Source organism: Lycium barbarum, chromosome 3 (genome assembly GCF_019175385.1).
Source record: "Lycium barbarum isolate Lr01 chromosome 3, ASM1917538v2, whole genome shotgun sequence".
Classification (NCBI taxonomy): Eukaryota; Viridiplantae; Streptophyta; class Magnoliopsida; order Solanales; family Solanaceae; genus Lycium; species Lycium barbarum.
Window position 1 is genome coordinate 143,847,157 of NC_083339.1, and position 21,103 is coordinate 143,868,259.

The 21,103-nt window shown below is 36.4% G+C and overlaps 1 protein-coding gene and 1 long non-coding RNA gene across 7 annotated transcripts; one reads left to right on the forward strand and one right to left on the reverse strand.

Moving 5' to 3' along the window:
* Positions 1-1,048: 1,048 nt before the first annotated feature.
* LOC132633261 (uncharacterized) lies at positions 1,049-19,474 on the forward strand. Of its 6 annotated transcripts, none has more exons than XM_060349555.1 (13): positions 1,049-1,280; positions 2,675-2,828; positions 2,985-3,109; positions 3,943-4,107; positions 4,971-5,207; positions 5,376-5,453; positions 6,131-6,462; positions 6,538-6,648; positions 6,733-7,220; positions 17,210-17,378; positions 18,270-18,509; positions 18,679-18,813; positions 18,934-19,474. In XM_060349555.1, exons 3-13 carry the CDS (start codon positions 3,004-3,006, stop codon positions 19,063-19,065), a joined length of 2,193 nt encoding a protein of 730 aa, XP_060205538.1. In that variant the 5' UTR covers positions 1,049-1,280; positions 2,675-2,828; positions 2,985-3,003; the 3' UTR covers positions 19,066-19,474. The 6 variants fall into 6 exon arrangements, with proteins under 6 accessions (XP_060205538.1, XP_060205535.1, XP_060205539.1 ...); XM_060349552.1 differs by having other exon boundaries at positions 1,049-1,276; XM_060349556.1 differs by having other exon boundaries at positions 1,049-1,276; positions 4,986-5,207.
* LOC132633262 (uncharacterized) lies at positions 9,768-11,584 on the reverse strand. Its single transcript, XR_009579617.1, has 3 exons — positions 11,538-11,584; positions 10,961-11,022; positions 9,768-10,272 (listed from the first exon to the last, which is right to left on the reverse strand). It is a non-coding gene; the product is annotated as an uncharacterized LOC132633262 (long non-coding RNA).
* Positions 19,475-21,103: the final 1,629 nt, after the last annotated feature.

Below are 21,103 nucleotides of genomic sequence, written 5' to 3' on the forward strand. Positions count from 1 at the left end.
ATAATTATATAATAGTTTATACACAAATATGGACTAAATCGGATGTTTATACCTAAAATACGTGCTACATGACATAAATATTTTCAAAATAGACACAGAAAGTAATTTTCCCATATCAAAATAGGATTCTAGTAACTTAACCAAAGTGCGATTATGGAGAAAAGGACAAAAATGGTCCCTTAACTATGATAGTAGGTTCAAAATAGTCCCTTAACTATGCACTTAACGGTTTTAGTCCTTTAAGTTTGTTACAAGTTAACAAAAATGGTCCCTTAACTATGAGAGTAGGTTCAAAATAGTCCCTTAACTATGCACTTAACGGTTTTGGTCCTTTAAATTTGCCATAAGTTGACAAAATGGTCCCTTAACTATGAGGGTTGGTTAAAAATAGTCCCTTAAGTATGCACTTAACGGTTTGATAATGTCAGAAAATGATGTCTCGAAACACAAAGACCGACGGACTCTATCGATTAAAACTGAGGGAATCCATCGACTAAATAAAATACACTAGACTTTAGAAATAAATTAGAAATAGCAGAAACTAAAAAAGTTGTCACTACCAAAAACAAGCGAAAAAATGATGGACGGAAACCGATGGATAAAATCGAGGGACACTATTATTTTTTTTAATTTTTATTGTTTTTTACGAAAACCAACGGAAGTCGATCGGTTATTTTTGAGGAAAAATGCGCAGAAGTCCATCCTATAACCGACTAACGTCCGTCGGTTTTGTCCCAAGTTATTTGACCGATCTAGAGTTCTCACTAATTTTTTTTTTTTCATAGTTCTCGTCAAATCTAACAAACAGAGTTCGATGAATATTTTGTCGAGACTAAAACTGTCAACTTATGGCAAACTTAAAGGACCAAAACCGTTAAGTGCATAGTTAAGGGACTATTTTGAACCTACTCTCATAGTTAAGGGACCATTTTTATTAACTTGTAACAAACTTAAAGGACTAAAACCGTTAAGTGCATAGTTAAGGGACTATTTTGAACCTACTATCATAGTTAAGGGACCATTTTTGTCCTTTTCTCTGCGATTATGCTAATTAACCGCGTCATTCTACTTTTCCAATTTCAACTGTAGTTCAGTATTTAGGAAATTTCCCGAATGAGAAGAAAAAGAAAGGTATCAAACCGAAAATAAAGGAAGGTAGAAAGGATTTTACAGGGAATCATGGCTTAATAACGAATCATCAACATTGCAGCAAAATCACATTTCTCAATACTGTTTCTTCCCATTCTTCAACTGTTGTTGGCCGGTGTTGACAGCAGTAAGTAAGCTTAAGATTCGAAATTGCTTTTCCTCTGCTCTCACTGTCTTGCCATTCATCTGCCACAAACCCTTAACTGATTTCCCTCGACAAAATTAAAGTAATTTTGGGCTGTCTATTTGTGTGTGTTTTTTCCTAATTATTTGTTACGCAGTTCGGCTTCTTGTCTTTAATTTGAATAATATTACTTGCCATACACTTTTTTTAACCTTCCAAGCATTGAGCTGAATCACAACCTATTGAGAGATAGAATAGTCAGGGGTAGTTTTGTAATTATGGTGCATATTTGTGATAGTTGACAGCTGGTAGTTAGTTGTCACTTAGTCTGGTATGTATATATACGTGTAGCTTGTACAAAATACACAGATCAATACATTTTAATTCTCCACAAGAACTGCTCTTAGATATTTTCATTCCATAGCTTTTCTCTTAGGTTTAACCTCAGTTGTTGTCGATTAACTGAAGCTATATTATCAGCCTTGATATGGTATATCACTCTGTTCACTTATCTGGCCTACAGTACTACTGCATTGTGTTTTATTTAATATCTTGCTATGAAGTATATTAACTTTTTCATGACTTGAAAATAAATACATTATGAGCTAATCATGTCTTTTGAGGTAATTGATAACGTGGAATTGGTCGAGGTGCAAGCAAGCTGGCCAGACACCACAATTATAAACAAATTACTCTTCTGGGATCTTGTTATATTTTCTATTAGCTTGGCAAAATAAATGGTTTGACTTGAATTTGTAGTGTTTAACTATTTCTGTAATTCTTTAACTCGAGATACATAAAAGCTGCAGATTAAATGATCAAGTAGACGCCACTGCTAAATAAATCCTGTAGTGTATTTTCCATCCTCCATATAATTTGTTTCCTCTGTTGGGACTTTTTGAGAACCAACGGGTGCGGATAAACTGATTGGTCGTCCGAAATTGATGGGAATTAAGAAAGCAACTTATACAGTCTTTATATAAGTAGGTAGAATAATACAGTCTTCGTAGAACTTTGTAACTATTAACATGACAAACTAGCTGGAGTCTACTCTGTTGGCATTCTTAGTTAACTTTATTTTTAAATTTCATGGCTCTTCCCTGGAATTGAAACAAATAGTAGAACGAGACAAGTCATATAGATATCTATATACATACACGAGGATAAACACAGAAACTGATAGATATAGCTTGTGTATGACATTGTTCCTCCACATCATAACTGCAAAGCAAATTTATTGGTATTCATAATTGTGTTATCTTCCTTTTCAGAGCTTGTTTCAACAGATTGAAAAGCTGAGTCATCTAACATATAACCAGCTGTGAGCAGAGATAGGATGAACATTATGAAGAATCTTAATTTAAACTTTTTTCTAATCTAGTAGCTTCTTTGATTGGACAGGAAACTATAATCTTTTCCCCCCACACTCGGCACAATCAGAGAAGGTCTTCCTCTCTTCTGTGTATTTTATGATTTTTCTGCACAGACTGGGATAGGTTTTCCTGGTCTGTAAATCAGTTGGAGATGTTTTCCAAATGAAGTCATCATCTTCAAGGTAAATTACATTTGTATTCTACTTTATTTCAGAGTGAAAAAGGAAAATTGTGTTTTGTTTTACTGTTGGATTTGCTGGATTAAACATTTATGTCACACCTTGATAATGTGGGTTTGATTTATCAAGACGTTAACCATTTAAGTACATGATTTTCAGGCATAGCTGAAAGTTCACCATGCCTCGTAAGGCAAATTCTGGAGTTAACTACAAGGAAGATTTTGATGACTATGAAGATTACAGTTATGACGATGATGATGGATATGATTATGCAGTGGAAGATGGTGAGTACCTCTGCCCTTTTTAGGGAGCTTGAGAGATTCCCAATGCTTAATCTCTGTAGGCTGCACAATTCTGTTCCATCTCCCCTCAAGCACTTAACAAATAAGAATAGCAGATGACATTAAACTTACTGAGATTACTTCTCTTGTAATGTTGACATACCTTTGTTGATGTCATGTTTGAATAAAAGCATTTAAGTACTTCCAAATTCATTTGTGCAAGCTAATTAAAATTCATGGTATTGTCCATTAAACTGCAATGACTTGCTGTATCTTGTTATTTTTCTCTGAACTGTTACAGCAATAATTTATGTGTCATTATTCTGTTGTTGACTATGTTTCTTAAAGTAGGTTGGTGGAGAACGTTTAGTTGTTGTGTGGGGCTGCTCTATACTACTCACTGGGATTCATAGAAGGATAAAAATACTTAACAAGTTACTCAAACTATTTCCAGGCTTAAGATATGATTTGCTTAATTTCTTAGAAAACTTTCTAAAAGTTATACCCCCCTTGTCTCAATTTTTGTCTCCCATGCTGGAATATCCCAAAGTTTTTGGTACCCTACAGATAATGATATCTTATGCAACTTCATGACCATTTAAATTGAGGTCCTTAATGCCATTTTTTCCTCTCTACGCTAAGTGTGAAACTAGTACTATTACATGAAAGATCACAGGAAATATCAATGAGATTTCTTGTTTGCATAGTTAAATGTTTATGGTTGATTACCATGATCATAGGTCTTACCATGATCATAGGTCCTGGAAATAGCGGCACCTCTTAAATATAAAGAGAACTTTGAAGAACTCAATATGTTTTTTAACAATTTGCTGCAGGTGTGCCACCAGACACAAGGTCAAAACAGGAGTCGGTTAAGGCGGGGGTTTGGCGTTGTCCCATTTGTACATTTGATAATGAAGATGCTATGAATGTATGTGATATATGTGGAGTCCTTCGTAATCCATTGGTCAAACATTGTGTCGGCAGTAAAGAAAATACAGGTTAGCAACTCCTGAACCTGTCCCCGGGGTCTATATGCGTGTCTCTGTGAAATTTGTTACTACGCTTAACACACTTATAAACAGATTTCCTTACTGTATTTTCCATCTCCATTACTAAACATGAGAATCCCCACTTGTGGGACTATACTGGGTATGTTGTTGTTGACTTGTTGTATTACTACACATGAGAAAACATTTTCTTTTGGGAGCTCCAGGGAGAGGGAACGGTTTGTTTGTTTCCTTGGTAGTCCATTGGTTGCAATTCTCCTTGATGTTATCTCATGCTTTACTTATTGCTTATTTGTCTGTTGGTATATATATGCTCTCTGTGAAGTTTGTTACTACCCTATAGCACACTTGTGAATACTAGCAGTATGGACCAGCGAAATAGAGAACATGATAAGGCATTTTCTTTTGGGGGCTGGGAAGAGGAACTGTTTCCTTGGGTAGTTCGGTCGCATTCTCCTTGATTTTGTTTCATGTTTGTCTCTATGAAACTTGTTACTACCATTTAGCTGACTAGCACACGTGTGAAGTTGTGAAGTGCTTTGCTTACTTGCACTATGGACCAAAGCATAATACAGAACATGAGAAAACATTTTCTTTGGGGGCTAGGGAGATGGAATTATTAGATGGTTGGTCCATCTCTTAATGTTATTTCATGCTTTATTTACTTACTATAAAACAATGCTTATTTGAATGTTTTGGGCATTTCTACTCTGTTCTTGGTCTGCCTATTTTGAAGGTTATTAAACATCGTTATGTTGTATGGACAAACTACCTTTTTTAACATAACTATGTATAGGTCTTATCTGTTCTGCTTGTTGTTTCATGTGTGGTCTGCTTGCTTCTTCATAGAGTAGATGGTTCCCGTGCAGTTGGTGGCATATGTAAAGATTCTGGAGCATCTGTAATGGCTGAGTCTCTATTTCCATCACTGCTGCTTCAGAAACCAAAAAAGGCTATAAACTCTGAAGCACAGAATTACTCTTTAAAGACCGAAGATTGCTTTAACTTCTACAGGCCTGGAAATATGTGTGGACAGTTTCATGATTTATACAGAGATTTTTGCACTCAAAGCCACTGCAAGATTGATATAGGTCTGCAGATGCTCGAGCACAGTCCGGTCTATAGACATATGAACTTCCATTTTTTCCCTCCCCTTTGCTTGAAAAATTGTGTTTGCCATTATATTACTTCTATCTCTGTTCATAATTGACCATCTTTGCTTTTAATCCATTACCTAACATATGCTAATGATGGTGCAGTACCTTTCAAGTTTGAATCCCCATCTCCAGACGATGTAGTACTGAGTAGAATAGCACCATCCAGATTACCTCCCAAAGGTACTCTATTCATGCTTTAGTTAACTGCAAAAATAAATGAGAAAGTACCTGCAATCAGTGAATCTTAATGCATCAACCATTCTTGAATTGGCCTCATTGACGAAGATGGAGCCTTGGAAATAGTCAATGGAGGGTCACTACAAGTGATCTCCTGGTCGGAAAGATATATCAGTATTTTTTGAGAATTTATGTTGAGAGAGCAAAGGTGTCTGGCTGTTGTCTTTGAAACACACCTGGACACTGAGTGAATGATTTCTTACAATAATTTATTGTTTATTGTTCCCTTCCCTCCAGGCTGCACAAAGTGCTCCTTACTTTTTTTTTTCTCCACCATAATCTTCTTTCTTTTCTCCTTGGAAGAGTGAGTAAATACACGGCATTTTAAGGTTTTTCTAGTGGTTTGTCAAATAAACTCAGTATGACTAGGCTGAATTTCTTGTAAAATCAATGTAAGTCTTAGATCTCATTTAGATATCCGTGGAATTGTTAATTTAGTGTTTTTCCACGAAACTTCTGCTTTTCTTTTCTTTTGCCCTAACTTAGGTAGGGGTTCACGAGTACCCTTTCTAGGTTTTTGAACACTTAGTTGTGTAACTGTTTTCTTATGTTTTTTTATATATTTTTTTCTTTTTGGAGAGTTTTGAAATCGTTTATTTGCATTGTTGGTCTCCTTTCAGCTGATACTGACAAGGTCTTACAGTTAGATACCCCTTCAAATAACAAAGAACAGAGTACAGAAGTTAAAATAGAATTGGAAGGAGATCCAAGTTCTTCAACATCATTAGTAAAAGTTAAACACGGTGATTTGAAGGATAGTGGTCCTTCTACGGAAATTAGGGGAAATAATGGTGTAACAAGCAACTTAAACGATATGTCTACATCATCAAAGCCTTGCAATGTGGATATTGGAAAGAGCGACAGTGCAACATCAAGCTCAAAGAGTAAGCCTCAGAAAATTGTACAGCCTCCTCAAATAGAAGACAACTTCAACCAGCTAAATCTTGCAATTGTAAGTCCTTAGTTTACATTCTCTTGATAGTATATATTACACTGCTTTTTAGTTGCCATTCTTTTCAATATGTAGGTTGGCCATGTGGATTCTGGGAAGTCAACACTGTCAGGAAGGTTGCTACACCTTTTGGGGCGGATATCCCAGAAAGAAATGCACAAATATGAAAAAGAGGCTAAGCAGCAAGTGATTATTCAATCTTCATCCTTTTTGTAAGACGATTTCAAATCTTTACGAGGTTATTGACAACTCTGTTGTCTATTCAATCAGGGAAAAGGGTCGTTTGCTTATGCTTGGGCATTGGATGAGAGTGCTGAAGAAAGAGAGAGGGGAATAACTATGACAGTGGGTGTTGCCTACTTTAACACTAAATGTTACCGTGTTGTTCTGCTTGATTCCCCAGGCCACAGGGACTTTGTCCCAAATATGATATCAGGAGCAACACAAGCAGATGCAGCAATTCTTGTAATTGATGCTTCAGTAGGTGCATTTGAAGCAGGTATTGATGCTACTGGAGGTCAGACGAGAGAGCATGCACAACTTATCAAAAGCTTCGGGGTGGATCAGATTATAATTGCTGTTAACAAAATGGACGCAGTGGGATACTCCAAAGAACGATTTGATGCAATTAAGAAACAGTTAGGCTCATTCCTCCGTGCTTGTAAGTTTAAAGATTCTTCAGTAGCATGGATTCCCCTAAGTGCCATGGCAAACCAAAATTTGGTGACAGGTCCATCAGAGTCACGGTTGTTGTCCTGGTTAGCCTACTAACCAAACATCCTCTTTTTTTTTTCCTTCCTGTTTCTTGTGTCACACGTCTATGGTTTTAAGAAAAGCATAAACTTACTAGTATAGTTAATGCTAGTCTAATGCTAGTCATGTCTCTCAACTTTATCACACATAATAAAGAGTTCTTAATAATAGGTAGCTGGAATTCAAAATAGCGAAATTCTTCCTAGATATCAATAACTTAAAGGTCGACTTACATGTTAAGATGAAGACTGTGCCATTGAGTTAAATTTGTTAGTAATTGTAGTTCTACAATGTAAATGGAAGTGAATTTTGGATATCTAAAACCCAACATATCCTTAAGATGAATGTTGTAGATGTACACAGATTAGAGATGAAATATTCAACAAATAACAGAAGAGCACACACAGAGAACAAAATGATAAAATGTGGCCTGAGATTATTCACCATATCCTACATAGATCTCCATGGGCAGCAGTTAGTATATGGGGCAATATGATGATTGAAGATGATGAAAGGGCACGAGGCAGTCTTAAAATTGCAAGGACGGAATTGGTCTTTTTCTTTTTGGGCAAGGAGGGAATTTGTCTGAGAAAGCCTACAAACTCTAGAATCGGTGCAGATTTAGCTAAAAATAATAGATCCATTTAGGTGATACCAGCTAGTTGAGATTATTGGCTTAGTGTTATACAACAACGACATACTCAGTGTAATCCCACAAGTGGGGCCTGGGGAGGGTAGCATGATGCAATCAAGTATAATCTAGTGGAATTAGTTAATCTAGGAGTAAGAAACTCGAAGAACATGAATGCTAGACCAGGGTATTAACAGAGAATATAGCTTATTTGAGAGAAGCTGAGAGAAAGAAGAGATTTTGTATTATGATCAATGAATGAATTGGATTACATATATAATAGGCTGTATAGTTAAACTTGACTTGCTAACTGAATCGTATGAAATGATTACACAACTACCGCACAATTGAACAACCAAAACTGTCTAACAGCTTGCAACTAAAACAGTTTTGTAACTAACTTTCTGCCAGCTCAGCTGAATTGTAACTCCTTCAACTAACATGTATCAATACCCCTCCGTGAAGAACATCCTTGTCCTCAAGGATCAAAGGATGGAAATCTCTGCTGTAACTCAGAAAGATACTCCCAAGTAGCCTGATCAGCAGCAATGCCAGTCCATTTGACCAAAACTTGACAAACGGCTTTGTTCCCCTTTTCACTAGTCTTCTCTTCAAGATAGACTTAGGAAGTGGACAACGAGGACTAGATAAGTGAAGCACAGGAGGATGGTTAATACTAATTGGCACCTCATGGCACTTCTTCAATTGAGAAACCTGGAATGTGGGAACATCAGTAGGCAGCAAAAGCCTATAAGCTACTTTACCAACCTTAGCTTCAATAGGATATGGCCCATAATACTTAGCAGCAAGCTTATTAAAGGGTCTAGTAGCAACTGAAACTTTCCTGTAAGGTTGTAATTTCAGATACACCCATTTTCCCACTTCAAATGATCTGTCAGACCTGTGTTTATTGGCAACATCCTTCATCCTTTGTTGAACCCTGGCCAAGTGAAGCTTGAGTAACTGAATAATAGCCTCCCTTGCTTCTAATGATCTATCAACCATCTCAATAGCAGTTTCTCCACCCAAGTAAGGAAGATGAATAGGGTTTTTTGTCCATACAACACCTCATAAGGAGTGCACTTGAAAGTGGAATGATAGGTGGTATTGTACCACCATTCAGCTAAGAGCAAATACTTGGACCAATCCTTAGGACAATCTGAGCAAAAACACCTCAAATTAGTTTCAAAAGTTCTGTTCAGCACCTCTGTTTGAGGGTGGTAAGCTGGGAATCTTTGCAACTGTACTCCTTGGAGTATAAATAACTCCTGCCAGAATGAACTCAAAAACACTGGATCTCTATCACTAGTAATTATAACTGGCATATCATGTAACTTGAACACTTGGTCTAGAAAACATTGAGCAGTATGGGGGTGGTGCAGGCTTAAGAAAGGACCAGACTTGCTCAATCTATCCACCACAACCAAGATCACATCCTGACCATGTGATTTTGGAAGTCCTTCAATAAAGTCTAAGCATATATGTCACGCCCCAAAACCCACCCTAGACGTGACCGGCATCTGACGTCATGAACAACATCGGAAGAACCTAAACGATACAATAATAACACTTGAACCCGCCAGGTTCAACATTCGCCTCCAACAGTTTATAAAACAAAGGTAAACAAATCATGCATATAAGAATTAAATCAGCGGAAGTCTTTAGTTATCTATACTTGTCAAACATAACAACGTGCCCAAGAGTTAATCAATAACTCAACAACTACCCACAAATGTATACTAGGGAGCTTCTAAGATAAAGTAATAATAGTCTGACTCATCGGGACGCAGCCCGGAAAACTAATGTAATGAATAAATAAATCAATAGGGTGTCCCACGAACGAATGTGTGGGCTCACCAAATTAGCCGCAACAGCAAGTCCTTCCTAAACGCCTGGAGTATTAAGAACCTGCTCTTCTCCGTTACCTAACATACCATCAAAAACAACAATGGTATGCCTGAGTACTTGTCACGACCCGCCCACCTAGGTCATGACCGACGCTCAGTTAGCCTAAGCCAACTGAACAAGCCTGAATCATTTCTTGTTAGTAAAAATTTCGGCAGAGTTTCCTCTGTACGGGGAGAAAATCCAAAAATCAAAACCTGTCAACACCCAGTAAAATAATCCAACGAACTACAATACCAACATATTAAGTGTTATAGAGCATTAGAATCCCAAGATGGGCTTTCGCAAAACTTATAAGTCCCAAGCTATACTTTACTAACACAAGCCAAAATAAGATATACAAGGCCGACTTAAGGAGCAAAACTCTAGGATTAGAAAAAAAAAAAAGGAAAAAAAACTAATATACTATAGTAGTTAGCAACATGGTTGCCCTCGCGAAACAAGTGGGGGGCTTACTGGATTCGTTGTCAGCTCTGTCTATCGCTCTGTCTGAGTCAGAATGTCACCTTCGGCTAAATTATCTGTAGGAAAATAAAACAAGGGAGTGGGATCAGTCACACCGACTGAGTGAGTAATAATATCAACCATAGCGTTTTATTCCGGACAAGCATATGTATAAGAAATCATGCAACATATAAATCATCAAAAGATATCTCCTTTAGACCAACAGAACAATACATCTATTAAAACTATGTTTAAACTAGTTAAATAATCACGTTCTTATTTATTGGGAGGTCCCTATGCCAGTATCGAAATATACATTATGACGCTATGGATTTACCATAGCCGTCTGACTACCCCGTCAGCTAGGTTCCCTTCTAGAGGGCCTTTGTACAATACGAGTTCACTTACAAGGTGCACCAGGTCTAACGATCCCGACGTTAGATAACGGCGAATCTGGCAATAGTTTTTCCGAAAGTTCCTTTTTCATAATACAAATGGATTCTTTCCGTGTCAAGAATTTAAATCCAGCAGTATATATCAACTCATCCTGATCAAAAAGAAGAATTTATAACAACTCATAAAGGGCATAGTTCAAGAACATCCGGTGTGTAAAAGTGAATTGATGTGTTTTTATATATAAGGCCATGTTGTTGCTTATCCGCGTGCAAATAATCTCTTTCGTTAGACGACCAATTCTATGCAAGAAAACGACTTTAAAACATGCTACAGAAAAAGAAAATCAACTATGAAGGAATTATCACTCACTGTACTCTTGCCGAATAACTCCAATTCGCTTCCGGCAATTGTCCCCTTGAAGTATCAGTTATCTAAAATATATAAAGCAATATTCGAGTCACATGTGGGCTTATCAGATGCTAATTTGCCCCAATTAACCTATGCTCGTCAGGATACTAAATTTTGATTTCTAGCTATTGCTATTCTCTGTCTGTCTTGAGCATACCAACAACAGGTTTTTAGTTTTATTCCCCAAATTTAGAACTCTAGAAGAGAATTTCAATTTATTTAATTCTAAATCTTAGTTGTTATTGCTCCCTACCCAACAAAAGGATGAATTTAGTGATGAAAGAACTTACTTGCAAAGTCAAGAATGGAGAAACTAGTTGGATCTTGAATTTTTCTTATCTGGTTCTAAGTCTCTAGCTTCTTTTCTTCACTTCCTTTCCCTGTAGCTCTTGTTTTTTTTTTCTTCTCCTTGGAACTATGCTATACTTATCTCCCTTTTTTTTTTTTTTTTTTTGTTTGTTTAAGTTATCAAGTAGGTTCTAGAGAAGTGGGTAATAAATAGCTTATGATTGAAGTAGTATGGGCCAAGACTTAATACCTAAGTAACTTAGATGGGCCAAGGCCCAATATTTCAGGTTGTTATAGTACTTCGTACACAGTGAGTGCCTCGGGGACAATAAAACCAATGTAAGAGCAGTTATTCAGTTTGTGTATCTCAATAAGAATTATTAAAACCGATTATAAGGCCTCTTGTCAAGGTACAACTTCAAATATGTCTTTCAATTGATCATAATTAACGACAACAAATTCATGAGAAAATAAGAATGTCACACATGTCAATACAGGCCCAAGAATCAAGCACATCGAAGGGGTGACCGTAGAGGCTCCCTTGTCACAGTGCACTACACCGGAATGTGGAATTCTCGGTGGCTATCCTTCCTTCCGAATAGCTGGGCATTAACCGCAATCCGGGTAGCGAACCCGGTAGTGGCCACTCTTCCTCCCGAATGGCTAGGCAATTACCACACTAGGATCCATAGTGGCTACCTTTTCTCCCGAGTAGCTAGGCCAAACACAACAACAAAGTTCATAGCATAGAAGCTGATTCACAATTTGTCTCAAGGTATGTCACACCATCAATTAATATTAAGATTCATTATGCCATATCGTAAAGATTAAGTCATTTCAGTCAATGTTTTAAAAACTTATAACCTCTTTACAAAAGATTTTCATGTCCCAATTCATCAAGGAGAATGTCATTACCAACTCTTAACCATCATTATTAAGCATCTCTCATGGAGGAAAACATTCATAATATCTTATACATATATAGGGTTTGTTACAATCTAGGTTTAATGTGAGTTTGTCCCCTCACACACATAACCACTATTTAGACATGAATTAGAGTTCAAGAAACATGAAAATATTACTTCCCCTTTCATTTATTAAAGAATCTTGAATAAAATTTATACTCCCAACAATAGGTTCAAAAGTGATTTTCATTCAAAATAACTTTTCAAAAAGAGAGACATACAAATCATCCTTATAGTCAAAAATGATTTTTAAAAGAGACATATCTTAATATGTTAAACAAAGTTTAACAATTCACTTTTCTAATGAAGAACACCCAAACCCTAGCTTGAATCACTTTAGGAAGAATTATGCTGCAAACCCTAGGTTTTGATCACAAGAATCATGGTAAGAATCATGGGTTTGATGTTAGAATAGATTAGTAATATTAAGGGTGTTCTTACCTTTGATTTGAAGACTTGGAGGGATGATTTTCGTGCTTAGGGTTTGGAAGGATGAAAAAAAAATGGGAACAAAATAAGACCATACCCATTTTAAACCCAAATTTTCTGCCAGAAACGGTGAAAGTACGGCCTACTAGTACGTCCCGTACTTTGAAGTAAGTCCCGTACTTGTAGCCCGTACTTAGGCTGCCAAAACCAGTGAAGAAAGGAAGAAGTACGTCCAAAAGGACGTCCCGTACTTTCTGGGCGTACTTTGGGCGAAATCTCCCGCTTTTGTGCCCTTCAATAAAATGGACATAACTTTTTGTACATAGCTTTGCTCGGGCTGGGAGACCTACCGTTGGAAAGCTATTTCAAAGATCTATAACTTTCATCAAGGAAGTTTTTTCAAATTCGCAACACATTTTCATGAAAATCGCTCAGAAGACAGGCCTACCAAAACTTAGGAGAAGTTAAGAGCCCTTAAGAACTTCAATTGTTGGTTTGGCTTCAAAGCGACCATCTTCCACCCGAATTCATCAAGAATGGATTCATATAGATATAATATCATGTTAACACTAGATTTTTACACATTCACACCTAACTCGGATTTACGGGATGTTACAATATATCTGTCCAAACTCCCTCAGGTATGGGAAGAGGTTGTAACAGACCTGGTGATGCTGCAGCATCATATTTATGCCTCTGACAAATATCACATTTATTAATGAAATTCCTCACATCAGAAATAAGATTTTTCCAATGAAATAAAGACTATAACCTCTTAATAGTTACATCCATACCAGAGCGTCCACCTTGAGTTGTGCTATGCCATAATTCAATGATAGATCTCCTTAGTTGATTATCATTACCAATGACTAACCTCCCCTTCCCTTCCATCTGAGCTGATTATTACACCAAGTATAACTCTTGTAAGGTTGGGCTTGTAGTCTAAGAATCAGCTCCTGCAATGATGGATCATTCACCCAAGAATTCTGAATTTGTAAATACAAAGAATCATTGGGAGTGAGTAATGAGGTAGCCAAAAGTTCAGCATCAGGCATCCTGGACAATGCATCTGCTGCTTTACTCTCAGAACCTTTCTTGTATTCAATGGAAAAATCAAAAGCCGTTAGTTTAAATATTCCAGCAACTTGGAAATCTGTGTGCACCTGTTGATCCAACGAGTGTTTTAAGGCTTTCTGATCTGTCTTAACAATAAAGTGAGTACCCCACAAATAATGTGACCATTTTGTAACAACAAAAATGAGAGCCAACAGCTCTCTATCATATACTGACATTGCTTGATGTCTAGGGGCCAAGGATTTGCCTATATAAGCAATAGGATGTCCTTGTTGCATTAACACAGCCCCAATGCCCTTCCGACTGGCATCTGTTTCAACTAAAAAGGGTTGAGAGTAGTTTGGCATAGCTAATACAGAAGCAGAAATTAATGCATGCTTCAAAGTAGTTTAGGCAGCAGTAGCTTCGTCAGATCATACAAACCCTTCCTTCTTCAATAAGTCATGTAATGGTCTGCATATAGCTCCAAAATCTTGGATGAATCTTCTATAATAACCTGCAAGACCCAAAAAACCCCTCAACTGCTTGATGTTAGTAGGTAAAGGCCAATGTTAAACAACAACAATGTTCTTTGGATCAGTTGACACTCCTTCAACACTTATAAAATGACCAAGATACTCCACCTTAGCCACTCTGAATGCGGACTTAGACATCTTTGCATATAACTGATACTGCTTCATTAGTTCAAAAACAGCTCTCACATGATCCACATGAGCAGTCACACTCTTGCTATAAATCAGTATATCATCAAAAAATACCAGAACTGATTTCCTTAGTAATGGTTTGAAAACAACATTCATTAAACTTTGGAATGATGACGTGCATTGGTCAAACCAAAAGGCATCACCAAAAACTCATAATGTCCTTCATGAGTTTTGAAAGTAGTTTTGTGAGTGTCTCCTTCAGCCATCCTCAGTTGATGGTAACCAACTCTAAGATCTATTTTAGAAAAGATCTCAACACCACCTAATTCATCCAGTAAATCTTCCATTATTGGTATGGGAAATTTGTCCGTAATGGTCATTTGATTCAGATCTCTATAGTCAACACAGAGTCTCCAACTCCCATCTTTCTTTAGTCTCCAACTCCCATCTTTCTTTCCAACCAATACAACAGGAGAAGCATAAGAAGCATAAGGACTAGTGCTAGGCTGTATCACACCTTGATCTAACATTTCCAGTACCAGTTTTTCAATAACATCCTTCTTAACCCCGGGTACCTATAAGGCCTCTTGTTGACTGGGTTAGATGCTTCTTTAAGGGGAATTCTATGATCAAATGAACCCCTATGAGGAGGTAATGTAGTGGGCAGTTCAAAGATGCAAGAGTACTGTTTTAAAAGTGCAGACAAATCTGGCAATGTTTCAACACTTTGAGTAGCTTGAATACTGTGACATTGAATACCTTCAGGTTCAGTAACTACTAATGACATCATGAAAAATTGGGCACCTGCTCCATCTTTTTTAACTAGAGGTTTTATTGATACAAGTTAGTTGAAGGAGTTACAACTCAGCTGAGCTGGCAAAAGTTAGTGACAAAACTTTTAGAGGTATTTACAAGTTGTTAGACAGTTTTGGTTATTTTGGTTTGGTTCAAAAGGTTTCTTGAAGCTAGAGTTTGGTATTGGCTGTTTTTGGAAATTGTGTTGTTTATAGTGGTTTGGGGTAGGTAAAAGTGCCGTTTGAACTGGTTTGGTTATGGGTTTAAGCGTCAAGTCTTAGCTTGAGCTTCAAACACCTCGTTTTGCAACCTTGCAATCTTGTAGGCTTGCATGAGTGTTCTTGGTGACTAAATTTTAACAGCTTTATTTAACTCAGGTTTGAGTCCTCCTAAAAAACAACTGATGGTATTCTCAGTTGACAAATTCACAACCGTCAATAGTATATCAAACTCAGCCCGGTATTCTTTAAAACTTCCAGTTTGAGTCAGATTTTTCAATGATTCCATATGATCTTCAAACTCTTCACCAAAATTTTCATTTAAAGCTAGAACATAATCAGTCCAGGTTGGATCTAACACTGAATTCCTAGCCCTCATGAATCATGCATGACCTATGCCAAGCTATTGCCTCTCCTTCTAGATGAATTGAAGTTACCTTAATCCTTTGATCAAAAGGAACTTCATCCATTGCAAAGAATTGGTCTACTTTATATAATTAAGTCCTCAAATCATGGCCAAAAAATTTGGGAAATTCCAACCTAGAATATCTTGTAAAGAAGTTACCAGTATGTGTAGGGGTATGATTAGCATGATTTTCCTTCCTCATCTCTGGCAAAACTTCAACAGAGCAGCTCCTATCCACTGATGAAGATTCAGCCCTTCTAACTTCTTGTTCCTTTCCTTTCCCATTCAAATGGTTGATAGTTGTTCTTAATTCCATCATCTCCTTATCAACCATAAGATTGAGATCATTCATGTTATTCATACCCTCCATCAATTTTAGTAATTGATCTTGAATAACAACAACAACAACAACAACCCAGTGAAATCCCACAACGTGGGGTCTGGGGAGGGTAGAGTGTACGCAGACCTTACTCCTACCACAACAACAACAGTAATTGATCTTGAATCTGTGTCAATTTATCCTCCATGTCTTCAGTTGGTCGGTCTTGATTTTTGCTTCTAGTAACAATTTCGCTGCTTCTGGTCATTATTCTACTGCCAAGGATCGAATGCTCTGATACCAATTGATGCAATCAAGTATAATCTAGTGGAATTAGTTAATCTAGGAGTAAGAAACTCAAATAAGATGGATGCTAGACCAGGGTGTTAACTGAGAATATAGCTAATTTGAGAGAAGTTGTTAGAGAGAAAAAGAAGAGATAATGAATGAATTGGATTTCATGTATAATAGGCTATATGGTTCAACTTGACTTGCTAACTGAATCATATGAAATGATTACACAACTACTTCACAATTGAACAACCAGAACTGTCTAACAGCTTGTAACTAACTCACAGTTTTGTAACTAACTTCTGCCAGCTCAGCTGAGTTGTAACTCTTTCAACTAACTTGTATCATAGGATGTACGCAGACCTTATCCCTACCTTTGTGGGGGTAGAGAGGCTGATAGACCCTCGGCTCAAAAGAAAATAGACAACAAAATAGCAAGATACAAAACAAATGCAGCAACAGATAGTAATACGCATTACACACATCGATTGCTATCTGTGTGTATGAGATAAGTATGAGATTTAGAGAACTTTTAATTTCATGAAGCTCCTAATCTGCTTCAAAAGATTAATTAGTATTGAAATGAGATGGACTTGAATAGAGCAGAATGGAAATGGAGGATTCAAGTGTCTGAATCCAATTAATTTGGGATTGAGGTGTAGTTGATTGATATGGGCTTATCAAATTAAATTAGTTGTTCAACACAAATTTCTTGAGGTACCGTTTTGTCTTGATTCTTGACAAACTCATGAAGTAAGAACATGGCTGCAAAAACTTGCAGGTTTCGAGGTCCTTGCCTATTGGATGCAATAGACTCTCTCCAACCTCCTCAAAGAGATTACTCGAAGCCATTCTTAATGCCAATATGTGATGTTGTAAGAGCACAGTCTCAAGGACAAGTGTCAATATGCGGTAAGTTGGAGAGGGGAGCTCTTCAAACTGGAAATAAGGTACTGGAGACTATTACAAAATTCCTTTCTTGTACCCTTTCGTTCGTCCATACTTCTCACTTTTAGGCGAGAGGGGTGTTGGTTTGTGCTTTTGTGTGCTATCCCGCTTCAAAATTCGTGAAAAGTCTTGAAAAACATCAGTTGCTATTTCTGTGATTAGGTATTTGCTATATCAGAATCATCTTTCTTTTGTGTATCGTGGATTGTGTTTAAAAAGCCGATTTTGTATTGAAGCCGATAAGAAATCGCATCATTATAATCTTTTATTTAACACAAAGCCGATTTTTTTAAAAGCGGATAAGAAATATCATCATTATATCTGTCATTTAATACAAATCCGATTTTCTTTGAAGCCGATAAGAAATCTTATCATTATATAAAAAAACCGGCTTTGTATTGAATGAAAGATACATAATAATTAGATTTCTTATCGGCTTAAAAAAATAGGCTTTGTTTTAAATAAAAGAATATATAACGATGAGATTTCTTATCGGCTTCCAAAAAAGAATCAGCTTTGTATTAAATGAAAGATATATAATGATGAGATTTCTTATCGGATTCAAAAAACAAAAAATTGTGTTCGGTATATATAGACTGTTGAATGGTTCGACTCAACCATTTTGTGTTAATGTATGAGTCTTTTTATCGAAATCACTTATCGTTTGATATCTGAGTTTCTTTAGTGGGTTCTGTTGCAGTAGTAGCTTTGAGTTTTGCTGTTTTTTCTTAATTTATGATGACTCAGCTGACAAAGGCACTGAACATCTGATATATGAAAGAGCGAACTGCTGCGGCGAAACTTTAGAAAATCTATCTTGTGGGCTGTGTAGTTCCATTATATTTGACAGACTAATACCTATGCATCTAACGCCTAGTTATGAACATGGCCAGGTTTTAGTTATGCCATTCAGAGAAATGGCAACAGTGCGTTCCTTGGAACGTGATTCGCAGGTTTGTAACGCTGCAAAAGCTGGAGACAGTGTTACTATCAATCTACAGGGTATTGATGCAAATCACGTGATGGCGGGGGGTGTCTTGTGCCACCCGGAATTCCCTGTTCCAGTTGCAAATCATCTGGAACTGAAGGTCCTCATCCTGGACAATGTCGTTCCAATTTTAATTGGCTCCCAGGTACCATCCATTATTGATTGTTCTAGTGAAAATTTTCAGAAATTTCTGTGTCATGTCTTATGTATACAACAACAACAATAACAACATACCCCGTATAATCCCACAAGGTGGGGTTATGTCTTATGTATAGTTAATGATTATAGAGCACTTAATATCTGGAACTATGCAGTTAGAATTTCTTGTGCACCACGCTAAGGAGGTTGCAAGAGTTGTGAGGATTGTGTCATTGCTTGATCCAAAGACCGGAAAGGAGACCAAGAAATCACCTCGATGTCTTCTGGCAAAGCAGAATGCTGTAATCGAGGTTCTTGACAAAAGCAACTCTCATGATTCATGTTTATTTTTTGTATTTCCTTTTCTTTTCTTTGAAAATTGGCTTATTATAGACAACTCATCTCGATAAGCTTGTTTGTGATGGTTTTAGGTGGTTTTACAAGGAATGGTTTGCATTGACGAGCATTCTAATTGTAAAGCTCTTGGAAGGGTGTCCCTCAGATCATCAGGAAGAACCGTTGCACTCGGTTTGGTGACTCGAGTTATAGGGAAGAAGGAATAAAGGGGAATCTCCAGTACTGGAATGAGAATGTTGGCATGTCCAGAACACAGCAGCAAAGGTACCTGTGAATATCTGTAGCCTGAAAAAGAGACGACATGGACGGCAGCAAATTTATCTTCTTCTGTAAAGTGACTGGTATCCTCCTTTTTCTATGTCTGAGGAAAAGTGGGAATCAATGGGGTGCTAGTCATGCTTTACATGTACATTACATTTATTCTGATAGGATTGTTTTTCTTGTGCTTTAGCATGACTAATTTTATTAGGTTCCTTTCATAATGTATTAATGTATTATTTACTCGGAAAAGCGCAGGCGCATAGGTCGCGAAGCCGACAACTTTGATTCTTTCTCTATAATTTAATATAAATCGGTGCACAAGTATGGTATGCGGTATTGACAAGTTTCAGTATTTGAGAGTGTGTATGGTGAATGGCTAATTATGTTTAGACTGATTTTAGTTGGTGATTCTATTCCACTCCACGCTCTCTGCACAAGCTTTTTGCGTGCCATACATAATATTAATCACCACCTAACTTTTTTTTTGAAGAAAAAGGGAATCCCATAAGAAGAAAGTCCATTATTAGTAATTTAAGTGGACTGCTGATTTATATCGATATCCAATATTGGCTAGTACAATATATGAGGCACTTTTTTAAGTAATTTTACCAGTTCCGTATTTCACCAGTTATTAACCCATTGTTTTGGACATTCTTGGAATCAGAGAGTTGAATAGTGGCTATCAGAAATGCATTTTTCTGGCCGAACAATGATGTTTTCTTTATTTTTGTTTGTCAAAATTTTGATTCTTTTCTGAGTCGGAAAAACCAAAAAGAAAAAAAGAACATATAAATACAAAATTCTGTTAAGTCGTTCTATTTATTTATATGAAAAGAATTGTCCAAAACTATACAGCAACTCTGTAAGATTATTTTATACCGGTAAGAACATGACAATTAAAGTATTTTTTTTGAAATGTAAGGCTTTTTTTTTTTTTTTTTCTCCTTAGTTTGAACCTAAAAAAGAAAACTTTAACCCAGTTGCATTTATCCGTTTGATGGTCAAATAGGTTGGCCACAAATTGAAAAAATCAAACAAACCAAATTAACAGAAAGTTGCTAAAATTGACAAGTACACTCACCTACCACTTACAGTCAAAGGATAAGGAGAAAAAAAAGACTACATAATTTCTTTTCCTCTATTTAAGCCTTTGGGAAATAATAGATATTTTATAAAATTAGTCGAGGTGAACGTAAACTCGGACACTGAATTTCTTAAAAGATAGATTAAAATGATGCAATAAACAGAAAAAGAAAAGGCAAGTCAAAACCTGCTCAAGTTTATTAATAGTAATACTTTTTGACGAAGAAAACAAAAGTTCCCCAACTTTAAAAAGAATTGAGACAGTAATCAGCAATCAATGTGAAAATCTCATCCATTAACAACTTCTTTCCTTCCTCATCCACACATATTCTTTCTCACACTTTTGTCCTTTTACAATGAAATCATACTTCCTTGATTTTGCGGGTACCATATCAGGGCCTGCGACAAAACGACAAATTTGTCCCTACTAACTTTTTTTTAACCTTTAATTAATTTAGACGCCATTATCCAAAGTAAGCGCAACGTAATATTCCCTCTTTGTTCTATTTGATACATTTTTATATTTAAAAATAATTTAATTTAATATTTTTATTTTATTTTTAATGAAGTAATTTATAATTTCACAAATATTTATAGCTTATTTTAGATCATAAATTTTTTTAAAAAATCTTTCTTTCTTAAATTTTATTTCTAATCAAACAATATCGCATAAATTGGGATAAAGGAGTAATACGGTTATGGTGGGACACTAAGTTATCATGATGTTTTGATTTTGATTTTTGAATGTAAAATTACATCTATTAAAAAGTGTTTTACCTAAGGTGAAAACTTTTCACGTCTGGCTATGAAAATTTCAAATACAATTTGAAGTTGCATTTAAAATTTAAAAAATATTTAAAATCTTATTTTTACTTTTAATACATTCAAACAACCATATAA